This window comes from Chlorella variabilis (assembly GCF_000147415.1).
Source record: "Chlorella variabilis unplaced genomic scaffold CHLNCscaffold_24, whole genome shotgun sequence".
Lineage (NCBI taxonomy): Eukaryota > Viridiplantae > Chlorophyta > Trebouxiophyceae > Chlorellales > Chlorellaceae > Chlorella > Chlorella variabilis.
This window is the reverse complement of record NW_005435064.1, coordinates 701,866-715,266: the sequence shown is the minus strand read 5'-3', so window position 1 is coordinate 715,266 and position 13,401 is coordinate 701,866. Positions and strand designations below refer to the sequence as shown.

At 63.5% G+C, this 13,401-nt stretch overlaps 6 protein-coding genes across 6 annotated transcripts in view; 3 read left to right on the top strand and 3 right to left on the bottom strand.

The window, feature by feature from the left end:
• The window catches only part of CHLNCDRAFT_139421 (hypothetical protein), a gene marked incomplete at both ends in the record, with an annotated part of 2,363 nt that extends 1,099 nt beyond the window's left edge, over nucleotides 1–1,264 (top strand). The window contains one exon of the mRNA XM_005844235.1: nucleotides 1,164–1,264. Coding sequence (XP_005844297.1) covers nucleotides 1,164–1,264 — 101 coding nt within the window. The remainder of the gene's footprint in view (nucleotides 1–1,163) is intronic.
• A 298-nt stretch (nucleotides 1,265–1,562) lies between these two features.
• CHLNCDRAFT_139420 (hypothetical protein) lies at nucleotides 1,563–3,097 on the top strand (the record flags this gene model as incomplete). The annotated part of the gene is made up of 7 exons (XM_005844234.1): nucleotides 1,563–1,700; nucleotides 1,783–1,911; nucleotides 2,028–2,091; nucleotides 2,196–2,269; nucleotides 2,390–2,503; nucleotides 2,597–2,734; nucleotides 2,966–3,097. 7 exons carry the CDS (start codon nucleotides 1,563–1,565, stop codon nucleotides 3,095–3,097), a joined length of 789 nt encoding a protein of 262 aa, XP_005844296.1.
• Nucleotides 3,098–3,756: 659 nt separating this feature from the next.
• Nucleotides 3,757–5,462, bottom strand: CHLNCDRAFT_139419 (hypothetical protein; the record flags this gene model as incomplete). Its single annotated transcript, XM_005844153.1, has 5 exons — nucleotides 3,757–3,960; nucleotides 4,027–4,124; nucleotides 4,306–4,874; nucleotides 4,997–5,059; nucleotides 5,389–5,462. The coding sequence occupies 5 exons, from the start codon at nucleotides 5,460–5,462 to the stop codon at nucleotides 3,757–3,759; spliced, it is 1,008 nt and encodes a 335-aa protein (XP_005844215.1).
• A 116-nt stretch (nucleotides 5,463–5,578) lies between these two features.
• On the bottom strand, nucleotides 5,579–7,469 carry CHLNCDRAFT_139418 (hypothetical protein; the record flags this gene model as incomplete). Its single annotated transcript, XM_005844152.1, has 8 exons — nucleotides 5,579–5,823; nucleotides 5,919–6,054; nucleotides 6,235–6,419; nucleotides 6,510–6,608; nucleotides 6,714–6,783; nucleotides 6,866–7,041; nucleotides 7,122–7,338; nucleotides 7,425–7,469. 8 exons carry the CDS (start codon nucleotides 7,467–7,469, stop codon nucleotides 5,579–5,581), a joined length of 1,173 nt encoding a protein of 390 aa, XP_005844214.1.
• Nucleotides 7,470–8,043: 574 nt separating this feature from the next.
• On the bottom strand, nucleotides 8,044–10,031 carry CHLNCDRAFT_139417 (hypothetical protein; the record flags this gene model as incomplete). Its single annotated transcript, XM_005844151.1, has 8 exons — nucleotides 8,044–8,181; nucleotides 8,252–8,439; nucleotides 8,651–8,720; nucleotides 8,804–9,043; nucleotides 9,156–9,277; nucleotides 9,390–9,418; nucleotides 9,535–9,617; nucleotides 9,720–10,031. The coding sequence occupies 8 exons, from the start codon at nucleotides 10,029–10,031 to the stop codon at nucleotides 8,044–8,046; spliced, it is 1,182 nt and encodes a 393-aa protein (XP_005844213.1).
• A 1,338-nt stretch (nucleotides 10,032–11,369) lies between these two features.
• The window catches only part of CHLNCDRAFT_54714 (hypothetical protein), a gene marked incomplete at both ends in the record, with an annotated part of 4,820 nt that continues 2,788 nt past the window's right edge, over nucleotides 11,370–13,401 (top strand). Inside the window, 5 exons of the mRNA XM_005844233.1 lie at nucleotides 11,370–11,469; nucleotides 11,642–11,741; nucleotides 11,951–12,202; nucleotides 12,464–12,681; nucleotides 12,928–13,205. Coding sequence (XP_005844295.1) covers nucleotides 11,370–11,469; nucleotides 11,642–11,741; nucleotides 11,951–12,202; nucleotides 12,464–12,681; nucleotides 12,928–13,205 — 948 coding nt within the window. The remainder of the gene's footprint in view (nucleotides 11,470–11,641; nucleotides 11,742–11,950; nucleotides 12,203–12,463; nucleotides 12,682–12,927; nucleotides 13,206–13,401) is intronic.

The following is a 13,401-nucleotide window of genomic DNA, read 5'->3' as shown; positions in this document are numbered from 1 at the left end:
ACTACTATGGCGGCCACCACTGAGCGCCGCGGCGGCGCCGGCGCCCCGACGCGCTGAGCGCGGCGGCGCGGCGCGCCGGCGTGCCTGCCGCGGGGCCGCGGCGCCGGGGCCGCGGCGCGGGCTCCCCGCCTGCGCCGCTCGCCCTGGGCGGCCCGCCCCGGCTGCAGGCCTCTGTCAGAGCGCGTACAGTGCCCTCTGCGGAACCCGAACCCCGCGACCTCGGCTCCCTTTGTTCACCGCCGAACTCGGGTCGAACTCAAAGCAACCATCGCTACCCCGTGTTGACACCCCGCCTGCACACACCAACTCCTCAATGAACAAAAACACACTGCGTCCGGGGGCGGGCGGCCGGCAGCGGCCGGCGCCTCCCGCCCGCCTCCCCCCGCTGCAACGGCTGCGCAGCCCTGCTCCCTGTGCACTGGCCTGCTGCGTCGAACTTGCACCTTTCCTCCATACCTCCGGCGATACCTAGCCTGCCCCCTGCTGATTTCAAACGCAATTGGATTTCTAAGGATTCTTCTCGTAGCCTGCTGTGGCCCCGGCGCCTATCCGCCGCTCGCCCCATTTTCTTTGCCTCTCGGTCTCGCTTGTCGGGCTGCTGGGGCTCGCTCAGCCCGTGTACAGATCTGTCTTTGTAAGAGCCCCGTCACGTCCACACGCAGCCAGGCTGGCCAGAGGGGAGCAGAGCAGCGCTGCATGGCAAGGTGTGTGGTGGCTTGGGTATGGGAGGAGGCCCAGCCACCACGCCAGTGAACCAGCTGTTTCCGGTGCGGCATGGAACCGCCGGGTTAGGCGGGCAGGCAGCCGTACAGTTGCCATACCTTGACGATGGTCTGATGTGCCCATGTCTGGGGGCCGGCGAGATCCTTGCAGATCTCATCCGTCTGGCCCTGGCACACGCCGCATGGCGTCAGTTGTCCCGGCGGCAAGCACCGTGTACTGGCGCCCCAGCTTGGTACGCCGGGGGCTCGTTCATCGTGCGTCCTTTGAGAGCGGGTGAACCTGCAGTGCGGCCTGGCAATCCCTGTTGCAGTCCCTCCTCTTGGCTTCGAGTGCGCCACCTTGCCGCACCCTCTCAGAAACCTTCTGCTTCGTCGCCGATCGCTAGATCCCTCCATCGCGCCAGGACTGAGCTTCGCCCCATTGTTGCACCGCGCAAACAGGAGCAAGGGCCTCCACCGCCGCCTTCCCGCTGCCTGCCGGTCGTGCGCTGGAGGAGCGGCAGCCGGAAACGCCCTGCCATCGGGACATTGTGCACCGCTAGCTGAATGGCCCTGCTGCCTCATCTTGAAGGAAAGGGCAGGCATTTCAGAGTGTGGACGGTGTTTGCCGTGCTAGCAGGCTTGGCGGTGGTGCTGGTAAGCGAGGCCTGCCGGGCAATTCCTGCTTGCTCAGGCCTGCTTTCTCAGACTGCTGCCTGCATCCACGTGGGCGACCCCTTGCCTGCCGCCCCGCAGGTGGCCCTTGGCCCCCAATCAACCAAATGCAAGTGCCCGTCGGGAGCCGCAGCCACCCAGCATGGCACGGCAGCACCAGAGGCGTCCAGGGGCGCACCAGCCTGCATGCAGCCCAGCGACAGGGACTGGCTGAAGAGGCTCAAGACTGCTGAGCAGAAGGTGTTCAGCCAGAACGGCGAGGACGGCATCCTGCTGCGCATCCTGGCCAACATAGGGTGGAGCGACAGGCGGTACTATGTTGAGGTGACTCCCCCGCCCAAGCGAAGCGCTCCCTGGTACCGAGCCGCTCTCCAATGTGCAATTCCCCGTGTGATGCTGTGCGCAGTTTGGGACGGAGAGCGGCAACGAGTGCAACACCCGCATCCTGCGAGACCTGCTGGGGTGGAGCGGGCTGCTGATGGACGGCAGCAACGACAACCCAGGCATCAACCTGCACAAAGAAAGCATCACCCCGGTGCGCATGCATGGGTGGTGCACGCATGCATGGCAAGCCGGGTGCGTGGCGGCGCGCACCTGGCGCTTGCTGCTGGCTCTCCGGTTCACACCTTCAAATTCCCACTACCTCCGCAGGAAAACATCAACGACCTTTTTGCCAAGTATGATGTGCCGGAAGAGTTTGATGTGCTCAGCATAGGTGAGGGGCTGGATGTGCCCTGGAGCCCGCCACGCTGCCAGCCCCTACATCCATCTCGCCCGCCCGCCTGCCCACTCCCGCCCGCCTGCCTTCCCACCACGCAGACGTCGATTTCGATGATTACTGGATTCGCAAAGCGCTGGACCGCAAGTACCGCCCCAGGGTGGTGATCATGGAGGTGGGCTGGGCTGGGGGGCAGAAGTCCCGGCTGGGGTGGAGGGGCTGGTCGCTGCGGCAGAGGGCAGGCCTTACTTGCGTGGCTCCTGCCCGAGGCACCCCCTGTATCCTTGTGCTGCAGGTCAACGGCGCGTTACCCCTGGAAGACAGCCGCACGATCGACCCCACAGACAGCCAGCGCTGGCCCGCGCCCGGCGGCAAGGCAAGCACGCGGCGGCGCCGGCCCTGCCCCGCAGTGCCGCCACGCCTGCCCCCTCCCCCCCCGCCCCCCTCCATGGGCCGCGCCGACCTGCATCCCTGTTGCGCTGGCTGGCCCCCCATGTCGCAGACATTCTACTTTGGCTCCAGCCTGCGTGCGATCCGTGACCTCAACCGCCTCCTTGGCTACACACTGGTGGCGGTGGACGCGCAGGCCGTCAACGCTTTCTTCATTCGCGACGACATCCTGGAGTGCCAGGGAGCCCAGGTGCGGGCGCAGCAGCCCCATCAGCAGCATGGCGCTGCCGCTGCCCGCCGCCGTCGGCTGCCGCCACACTGCCCTGCACCGCTAGGGGCGCCTCCGGCATGGCTGGTACCCCTACCTACAGGCACGCATGCTGCCTCCAGCCCTGCACCTCCACCCTGTGGGCCGGCATTGCCGCCATCGCGCCGGCGCGGCGCCAAGGGCGTTTGCTCTGTGCCTGTGCCCGCCCTGCAGCCGCTGCCGATTGAGGAGCTGTACGTGCACAACCCGCCGGCGCCCAACGTGCCGGAGACAAACCAGACGCGGCAGTGGCTGTTCCTGGACGAGGCGGGCAACGTGGTGAAGAAAGAGTTCCGGCCGGTGTGAAGTGGCTGCCAGCTGGCGGCGGCGGCGGCGGCGGCGGCGTTGAATGGCCCCAAGTGCTGGCCCTTGCCCTGTTCTGGAAGCATATCAACCAAGTTGCAATGCGTGTCATGAGTGGAGTGGGGCCATTTGGCAACGCATTTAAGCCCGCCTCCCAGGCTTTCCTCTCACGCCACCCCCTACTGCTAGCCTGGTGCACTGCTGGCCTGCCGCTGCTGGGACCCTCTTGGATGGAGCAGGCTTCGAGGGGGAGAGCAGCAGAGCAGCGGGCGGCAGCGAATATGGGCAAGGGCCGCCCATGCCGCAGGAGCCAAGCAGCGAATGAGCATGGCATGCATTTCTCTCCCTGGCGCACGGCACCACCAGCCGACCCAGGCTGGCGGCGTGCCTGTCCGCCTCCCCGGGTCAGGGTCCAGCCTAATGGTTGCTGCGTGTTGGTCAGCTGGTGTGCACCTGCTTACCAGTGAAAAGCTCTGGGCGGCAAGTGGCTGCTGCTGAGCAGCACTGTGGGCGACGAGCCTGCTGCCACAGCTTGAGAAGTCCACTTTTTGCGCTGCTTGTTGCTGGCCTGGTCAGAAGTGTTCCATGGAAGTGTAACAAGCGCCCCCAGAGCAGGAACTGTGTGAAACAAGAAAGAGCCAGGGGTGAAACCACGGGGGCCATCACACCGCCATGGTGCTGTCGGCTCTTTCAGCGTCCAGCGGCCGCAGCAGTTGCTGCTTCTTCGCCGCATTTTTCGCTCGACTGTACGCCACAACTCCGCTGACGGTGATGGCGTAGCCCAGCACGGTCGACGTGTTAACGGGGTTGTGGAAGTAGAGCACTGAGATCACGGAGGCCACAACTCCTTTTGCTTGCCCTAGGACCTGCACACACTCGTCGCAATTCAGTCAAGGCGTCCAAAAGGCTCCAACTCCATCAAAGATGCCCACCTGTAATGTGAGCGGTGACGTGTGCTTGGTGACGAGGAAGTTGAACAGATTTGCGAGGTATGCCATGGAGCTGTTGAGGATGAGCAGGAGCCAAAAGGCTGCATGGGGGAAGGCACAGCGGCCAAGCGTGGGGTATGCACACCAATGGGGGCAAAATCCAACATGCCTAGTGCCCAAACAGGCGGGCCATGGCCCATCTCACCATGCACAGCTGCAGGTTGGGACGGGGGGGATTCTGTTCAGGCAAATGCGCAGGCAACCACGCATGCTCATACGCACCCCTGTTCTGCCCCAGCTTCAGCGCCACCGAGGCGGCCTCCGGCTCGAAGAAGAGGGTGGCTGGGATGAGGGCGACCACGGCCACGGGCGCCATGTACATGAGCAGGCTCAGGCTGTCGATGCGGCGCGCGTGGTCGTCCGCCGACAGCAGCATGCCCTGCAGCACGCTCTTCAGCGCGCGCGCCCCGGTGGCGGCCACCGCCGCCAGGAAGCCAAACAGGTGAAACAGCGGCTCGGCGTGAGAGGCCACGATGATGCCCACCACGATCGGCACCAGCGTCAGGTACACGAGCGCCGTCTCGCGCTGCCGCGCCACCACCAGCGCCAGCACGGCGGTGAAGGCGGGGGTGGTGGCGCCGATGGCCTGGGTGAAGCTGACGGGCAGGAACTTGAGGCTCACGTTGCCCAGCACCACGGTCAGGCAAAAAATCAGCGCCAGCAGCGACACCTTCAGGAACTGCTGCTGCGTCCACTTCACGGCCTGCACCTTCACCAACCCCGACGCAGCCACCACGTAGCTCAGCGCGGAGCAGGCCAGCATGTGGCATAGCGTCAAGAACACGGGGTACCTGCGGGATGAAAATGGGGAGGTTGGGGGTGGGTAGATGATAGGATCAAAAGGCCTGGTTGAAGGAGGGTAGGCGAGTGTGGGGGGTGCTCCAGAGCGTTCAGGCCACCCGCATAGACTCACTTGAAGCCGAATAAGCTAAGAAGGTACTTGTTAAGCAGTAACACGCCGATGTTGCCGCCATACCTGGGAGCGCGGGGGAGGGGTGCGGCGGCGTTGGTCAGGCGGCGGTGCTGCCACTGCCCAGCGGGGCGTGGGATGGGCGGCAGCAGCGGGCGGCAAACACACAAGGCGTCATGCCAGCTGTGCGCTGGCGGCAGTTGAGTTACCAGCAAACGATTATAATTGCAGTCGCGAGTGTCGAGGACATGAGGTCGATAAAAAGATAGCTTCTGGGGCCCAACCCCCTATTGGTTGCAGCTGCTCATCCCTGCCACACTATGGGGCCTGGCTCACGCCCCCTGGGACCTATCACAAACCAGCCGCACAGCTGCGCGTGATATCAGCGGCAGTACCGCGGCTCCAGCTGCGGGTACACATTTGAACAAAAACTCAGTTCCTGCTTGCAAATGCCCACATTGATATGCATAGGAGAAGCATTTGCTCGTGGAGGGCAGAAACATTTGTTGAAATGCATGCCGATGCCTTGAGATGTGGACGTATTTGCATGACGAAAATGAAGGCTGGCGACGCCAACCACGCGCATCAGGCCGCCTGTGCCGCCTTCACCCGCTGGGGCTGCCGCTCCAAGTCCAGACCCAGGCGGAACTCGGCGCAGTTGTGCATCGCCGCCTCCATGCCGGGGTCCCGCCATCGCGCTGGCTGGCACGCAGCCACCTGGCTCACAGTGCCGTTGCGAGGCACACAGTCAGCCAAGAACCAGGTGCCCTGGCCTTGAAAGAGAGGCTGCTTGCCGCTGTACCCCGTGCAGATGGGGTGCAGATAGAAAACTGCAGCACATCACAGCGGGAGTGGGTGTGATGCAATGCTGAAGCACGGCAAGAGGCTGCGAAAGCTGCATGGAGGCAAGCTTTGGTCTTCTCACTTGCGGGGTCACACAAGTCCAGGGGAGGCAGGTTCCCCCCCCGCGCCAGGGCGCAGCCATCGTTATAATAGTGTAGAAACTGGGTGTTGTACGTTTGGAGCAGGGGGTGCGTGTCTGTCTTGTTTTCTCGACTGATCTGCACAGATGGGCGCAGAGGGATGCGCAACACGACACCATCAAGGCAAGAGGGAAAGCTGAGTCCCTAATCCTGGCAAGGGTTTTAATGTTTGCCCCGAGTCGACCAGCATATGCAGCATGTGCCATCCTCAAAGTACAGGCCAGCCACCCTGCTTGCAAAAGGAGGCAGCCGGCCCACCTGCTGCCGACCCGCCCTGCAGGTCTCCTTGTCCTTGCAGACCAGGAACCTGGTGCCCTGAAACCGCTTTGCCCACTCCTGATCGTGCTGCCCCGCCTTGATGGCCTCCTTGGCAAATGCAGCCCACTCCCTCACCATCTTGACAGTCGCAGGGCGGGGCAGGATGACAAAGTTGCCGCCATTGACTGCACATGGGTGGTGAAGGAATGTTCGTGTTGACAGCTTGAGCTCAGTGTTGGGAGGCTGAGGTCAACGCCAGCCCACGCCAGCCGCACCCGGCTCCTCCCTCTGAAAGGCGGCATCAGCCTGCGACCGCTCAATCAGCTTCATGTAGCTGGCCCACACCGGCTTGAAGGTGAACACGATGTCGCTGTCTGCAGCAGGCCAGCCGTTGCAAGGCATCTGGGACGACGCAGGTAGAGCAACACGCTGGGCATCGGAAAGAGCCTGCACGTGCATGCACCTGCACATGCATGTACCTGTATTGAGCACGGCAAAGCCCTGTTCAAGCATGTGTGCGATCACAGCAGGCCGCACCCAACAGATGACCTGCAGCAGGAGCGGGTGTGAATGTGGGATCCCGACCGACTCATTGTGTTGCCTCACGGCATGCACGCTGCAGCGACCTCACATTGTAGTCATGGGTGCCGTAGTCGCCAGCATTTGGGGCATGGTCCAGCGGCTCTGGGAGAAAGCTCGATATGTCGGCACAGGGCAGGTTCAGGTCGGCGCATGCCTCCAGGTCTTCCGAACTCCACGTGCCCACAATGTAGTTGCGCACGCCGCCAAATTTCACCATGGAGTAGACTGTGAGTCACAGAGAGCCCACGCGGTTGGCAGGAGCAGGAAAAAGGGGACTCGGCAATGCAAAACCAATGGTCACTTACTGCAGTTCTGCGCCATTTGTGCAAATCTGTTGTTGAAGGTGAGGAAGGCGATTGCCTTGGAGTAGTTGCCAACTGGCGCCGACCTCAGCTCCAGCAAGCGGTCCAGGGCGTGCACACCCACATACTTGAGTGCCTTGGTGCGCGGCGGTAGCAGCCAGGGCGCCGCCTCGAACTCGGCCAGTACGCTGCCGTCGCTGTCTGCTACAGTGGGGTCTGCCTGCAGGATGAAACAGCGTCAGCAGGTAGCTTGAAAGCAGCACCTCTTCTGGTACACCAAAATCAAACCCCAGCTGCCTGCCCCACCTGCAACTTGTGAAAGATGGCGAGTGTAGGGACGTGCATCGGCATGGTGCCAGGCGGGAGGGGGGCGGGCCCGCCCACCGCATCGCCACGAGACAGCTCTCCCGCCCCATTGCACTGGGATTTCACAGATGGTGAGGCAGCTGGCCAATGGTCACTGGTTCTGCACTCAGTGTGCAGCAGGTGGTGCGCCCGTCACAGTGTCACAGTTGAGGCCCAGTCGGAGCGCGTCAGAACAACGGCGGGCGGGCAGCAGCCAAATGCTTACCGGTCGAAGAGCAATCTTGCAACCAGCAGCAAGCAGAAAAAAGCAGCAGTTCGGGGAACGAGTCCGTGCTGCAGCAGGGGAATGCCAGTGGTTTCAAGTGAACCACACCCAATCATCAGTTCAGCCGTGACCAATCGTCGCTGCCGATAGGCTGTAAACTGCCCGTGAGCGAGCACACCATAGCATGCATATCAGGGGCGCCGAGACCGTTGATAGCTATGTCTCTTGCAGGGAATGGGAGGCGAAAGTCCTCGCTGCAGACCGCACCAATGCAGGCTAAAGAGCTCCTTGCATTGCCCTGGGCAGCTGCAGAGCCTCATGGTTACATGATTCATGTGACTGCACGCAAAGCGGTTATCGTGCCTCCACCGACGGTCGCTGCAGCTCTTCCTTTGCGTATTTTTTCATGTCCTCATCGAACGTGATGCGCGTGGGGAAGTCTTCCAGTTTTGGAGAATAGGTTATGAGCTTGTGCATCTCCTCCATCAGGACCTGGATGCAGATCCAAGAGCAGTTATCCCTGCAAAGATGTACGGCAGAAACTACCACCGTCACCATTCACCTTGAGGTAGCAATGCCGTGCCTCCTCGTTGAGATGCTCTCGTGCAAAGCGCTGTGAGTTCTGGCCAATTGCCTTCGCCATGTCGTCGTTAGCCCTGAGAAACTGCACAATGCGCTCAATCTCCTCGATGCCGTTGTACCCCGAGGGCACATAGTGCACCCAGGGCCTCAACGCCGGATAGAAAAACTCTGCGGCGAGCAGGAGAGGATACGGTATGCGCGGGCAAGTCGCACCATGCACGGCAGCACCGCGCCTGCAATGCTACCTTGGAGTGCGCTGTCTTGCTTGATGACAGTCTGCAAGCACGACGCAGCAGCGGTGTGAAGCCGAGGTGCGGCATAAAGGCAGCTGTACGGCAACCTCACACGTTCAGTGGAACTGCATTGTTTGCACCCCCACCCACCTGCCCTGTCGCCAGTAGCTTTTGGAAACGCCCACTACATCCCAGACCATCAGTGCTGAGGGTGTACTGCGGCAAAGCAGGGTCAGGGGGACATGACGGGCGAGCCAATGGAAACATGTGGCAGCACCGTGCCAGCGCACCACACTTACCTTGAAGCGCGCCTGCAAGGACAGCGCCTCGCGCTCTCCAGTGGAGAAGGCAGTCAAATTTGTGCCCAACGCCGACTGGTTGACATAAGCGGCGCGTATGCACTTTTCACTTCGCCCGAATCGGTCGGCCTGGGGGAGGTAGGCGCAGTAACCATGCCAATACCCCACTGCACGCTCCTCCTTCTGCTCCCAGGGGACGTCACCGCCGCCCTTCATCTTCTCCACCCACTCGTCATACTTCTGCAGGGTCGTTGGAGCAGACAGCAGGCAGCTGGTAGGGTTGAGGCCTTGCATGATTGCACCTCCTGCTGGCAACTGTGCAAATGCATCAAGCTGGAAAAAGCATGCTCACAAATTGGAGGAAGTGGCCATCAGGTATCAAAATATCATAGCTCTCGGGGCTGCGGCAATAAGTGAACAGCGGGCAGCGCCTGTCGCCGTCATCTTTGACCCCAAAAATGTCGCCCCATCCCACTGCAGCATGCGAGCATCGACTCTGTCGGCCATTCTGGTGTCAATGCACAGCACCGCATCATGCATCGTCGCAATCGCACACCCGTCGCCATGCCCACGCCAGCAAGCCTACCTACAAACTCCATGTTGGGCAAACCCCACCTGCAGAGCAGCATAGACCGGTGGGGGAGGGTTGGAGAGGTCATCACACCAAATCGCATGCATTTGGATGTGTGCAATGCGCACGAAGCAGAGAGGCACCATCAACGGCAGCTCACCTTTTGGCCACAGCCTGGATCTGCATAACCTGCCCATAGTCGAGCATCTGGAACATCTGCCGCCGCAGGCCGCCGCTGATGACCTGCTAAGCAGGCAGGGTACATCAAGGCAAAGCATGATACATCGATGCCTGAAGCAGCACCGGGATCGCAACACCGCTGTGTGAACGGCCCTGCGCTCGTACCCAGACTTCATTGTCCCACAGCAGCATCCGGAACTTGCTCTGGCCTGGGGTCCCCTGGTCTATGTTGAAGTCCTTTGGAGCGGCTGGCACACAGGCATCAAAGTCCTCCCTCCTGATGCCCCGAACAAAGTAGGGGCGGAGCAGGTCGAAAATGGGCGGATACAGCAGCTCGTGCTGGATGCACTCCTGGGGCAGCGTGTAATTCTTGGGTCGTAAGAACCGGAGCTGCGCCTGGCCGCTGCCGCCGTCCTTGTCGGCAGGCTGAATGGAGCCTGGCGCACCCGGGGCCTGCTCGGCTGCCGATGCTGCCATGATCTGCTTGATGGCAGCTGCCGGCGAGGCAGGCGGACACTGCCATTTGGTTGCCTGGGGGCCAAGGGCCACCTGCGGGGCGGCAGGCAAGGAGCTACCCACGTGGATGCAGGCAGCAGCCAAAAAAACAGGCCATTACTGCCCGGCAGGCCTCGCTTACCAGCACCACCGCCAAGGCTGCTAGCACGGCAAACGCCGTCCAGACTCGAGCGCCCCTACTCTTGCCTTCAGGATGAGGCAGGGTGGCCATTCAGCCAGCGCGCATCTGCAGGTCAGCTGCCGCTCCTCTGTCCAAGGGCGGGAGCGCGACGGTGGCGGCGGAGGCTCCTGCTCCTGTTTGCGCGAGGCAGCAATGGGGTGGAGCTCAGTCCTGGTGCGATGGGGGGTACATATGCTGAGCGTTTAGCCACGAAACAAAAAGGTTTCTGAGAGGGGTGGGGCGGCAAAGTTGGCACAGGCCACTTCGACACAAGCATGAGGGAGCATAACAGGAATGCGCAGCTTGATGTCGCCGAGAGGAAGGGAGCCGCTGCACGAATGTACAGCATTGCGGCAGCGGTACGCATTGCGGCGATTACGAGCTGAATAATTTAGCTGCATGTGTGTAGATGCAGCTGCATGTGTTTAGATTAAGCATGTCCACACTCCAAACGGCGTGATAGCAGTCAATGCGCAGCGCCTGGCAGGTGGTCAAGGCGGCAAGCGGGAGGAAGAGCGCAGGCGGCAGCAGAAGCAGGGCCTTGAGATGAGCATGTGATGCAGGCCTCATCTCAAGAGGGACCAATCCGTCGTGTTGTGCACCAAGTTCGTTCCCCTGTGGCTTGCAGAGCGCACCAAAGCCACTGGGCGAAGCCAGCAAAGCTGCCGCCGGTGCACAAAAAGTGGCAAACTGAAATTTGTCCAAACACTTAGTCGACACTTATAAGACCCATAATCGACACTTGTAAGACACATGTTCATCCCACAATACCCAGCAAGCGAACAGTGGCCAGGTGCTAACCAACTGCCTGTGTTTGAGTCCGCGCCGCAGTCCCGCCCCAGCGGCCATAGCGCAGCACACGCAGCACGGCTCATTTTCTGCGCCTTGTGGCTCGCCTCTCCAATTCCGCGACTTGGTTCCCCGCTGATGTACTGTATCTTCCTTCAGAACCCTGAACGCAACTGAGCAAGTTTTGGCTTCTCGGGTCGCTCAAATTCGCGCCTGCGTTTCGACTGAGCCCACTGTAGCGCTGCGCAGACGCTGCAGCGTACATCACACAGACAGCCGCCGCCGCCAGCCGTCAACCTGGGCCGCTCCGCCGCCGCCGCCGCTAGGCACCGCCACCGCCGGCAGACAGAATGGTGCATAGCCGGTGGCGCGAGGAGGCTTCATTCGAGACCCTGTCGCGTGCGGGGCACTCCGCGTGCGCCTGGGAGGGCAAACTGCTGGTGTTTGGGGGTGAGCCGGTCCCGCCCAGCCGGCCAGATGGGCAGCAACGGCAGCGCCCTGCCCAGCAGCCGGTCGCATCTGCTGGCATGGTGCAGGCCGCGGTGCCCCGCTGCGCCTGCAGGCAGCCCAACCCCTCCCCTGTGCGTGTGCGTTTGCGCTGGTGCATGGTGCGCGAGTGCAGGCCGCATGAGCGCCACCTTCTTTGCTGACGTCTGGGCATATGACCCCGCCACCCGCTCCTGGGAGGTGTGGTGCGAGCGGTGGCCGCACGCGTCCCGCAGGTGGGCGGCTGGGCCCACGGCTGGCGCCGCCTGCTGGATGGACAGGCGGCGTGGGGTGCTGGGCGTCCACGCCGGGGCCGCGAGGCGCGCCCGCTCCTCCCGTGCAGCTGCCGGCTGCCTGCCCCCGTCCCTGCCCGGCTGCTCTGTTTGCCCCCACTCCACCGCCCGCATTAGTCTCCCTTGTTCTGCCCTTGGCTGCACCCGTGCAGCTATCACTCCACCACCCTAGTCGGCGGCGAGGTGTGGCTGTGCGGCGGCAGCGATGCAGACACGGTGGTGGGCGATGTGGTGGTGTTTGACCCCGCCACGCGCCGCTGGCGCACCCCCGCACTGCGCGGCGACACGGCGCTGCTGCGGCGCACGGCCCACGGCGCCTGCCTGCACCCGGCGCGGCCTGACTGCATCCTGCTGCAGGGAGGCTACGGCGGTGGCACTGGCGGCGCCGCTACCCAAGCCTACAAGTGAGGCAGGCTGCCGTGGCTGGAGGGCGCCCGTGCCTGTGGTCCAGTGCTGCCTCTGCTGCTGCTGCTGCCCGCCGCCCTGCCTCCGACACTGCGCTCCCCCTGCCTCTGCTGCCTGCCGCTGCGAGCGCGGCCTCGCCGCACCTGCCCTGCCCGCCACCAGGCCCCCTGCCGCGCCCTACACCACGCATAGGCACACACACACACACACACACACACACACACACATGCGCCACCTCCTTTCTCCCTGCCCCCCCGCAGCTACCTGGCAGACCTAGTGGAGGTCAACACCCGGACCGGCGTGGTGCGTGGCCTGCGCCCCGCGGGCGCCGCCCCCGAGCCCCGCGCCTACCACGCCTTTGCCCGCCTGGGCGCCTGCTGCTGCTGCGTGGCGGGGCGCAGCCACGGCAACAAGCTGGTCAAGGGCAAGCAGCTGGTGGTGGTGTGGGATGCGGCGGCCAATAGGTGGCTCACGCCAGGTGGGCGGGTGCGCACCATGTGTGGTGGCGGGGCGGGGCTGCTGCGGCGGGCTGCCGGCCTGGGTGGGACCCGCCCTGCGCTGCAGCTAGGAGGTGGCGCCCCGTGTCGGTCTGCGCCTTTGGCTGGTCTTCTGTCGTGCCAAGCGGCTGCCAAGGTTCCGGGCCCTCCCTGCCGCCATCGACCCACGCCTGCGGTGCCTCCACCTCCGACCCCCAGGTGCCCATGCGCTCCCGCTCCCGGCGCAGGCGTGGTGGGCGGCGAGCTGGCGCCGCGCAGCAGCCACCGCGCGGCTTCCGTGCCGGGCGGCATATTGCTGTTTGGTGGGGCGGTGGACCGAGGTGTCAAGGCTGCCGACCTTCAGCTGCTGGCGGCGGGGGCCCACGGGCGGCTGAGCTGGCGCCAGTGCCCGCCGGGCGGCGAGCAGCCAGGCGGTGGCGGCGGCGGTGGCTGGCCTGCAGGGCGGGGCGCGCATGTGGTGGAGGTGGTGGGCGGCAGGCTCTATGTGCTGGGAGGATATGGCGAGGTGAGGGCAGCTGGGGGCGGTGGCGGGGCTGGCTGGTTGGGGGGATGGCATGCCGTGGGCAGCACACGCTGTGCTCGATGCCCAGGGGTGCCTGGTGAGCGCACACAGCGGAGCGTCGGCACGTTGTTGGTGCGGCGGCCGGGGCTCTGCCTGTGCGTAACACTGATGCACCGTGCACCGTGGCACTGATGCACCG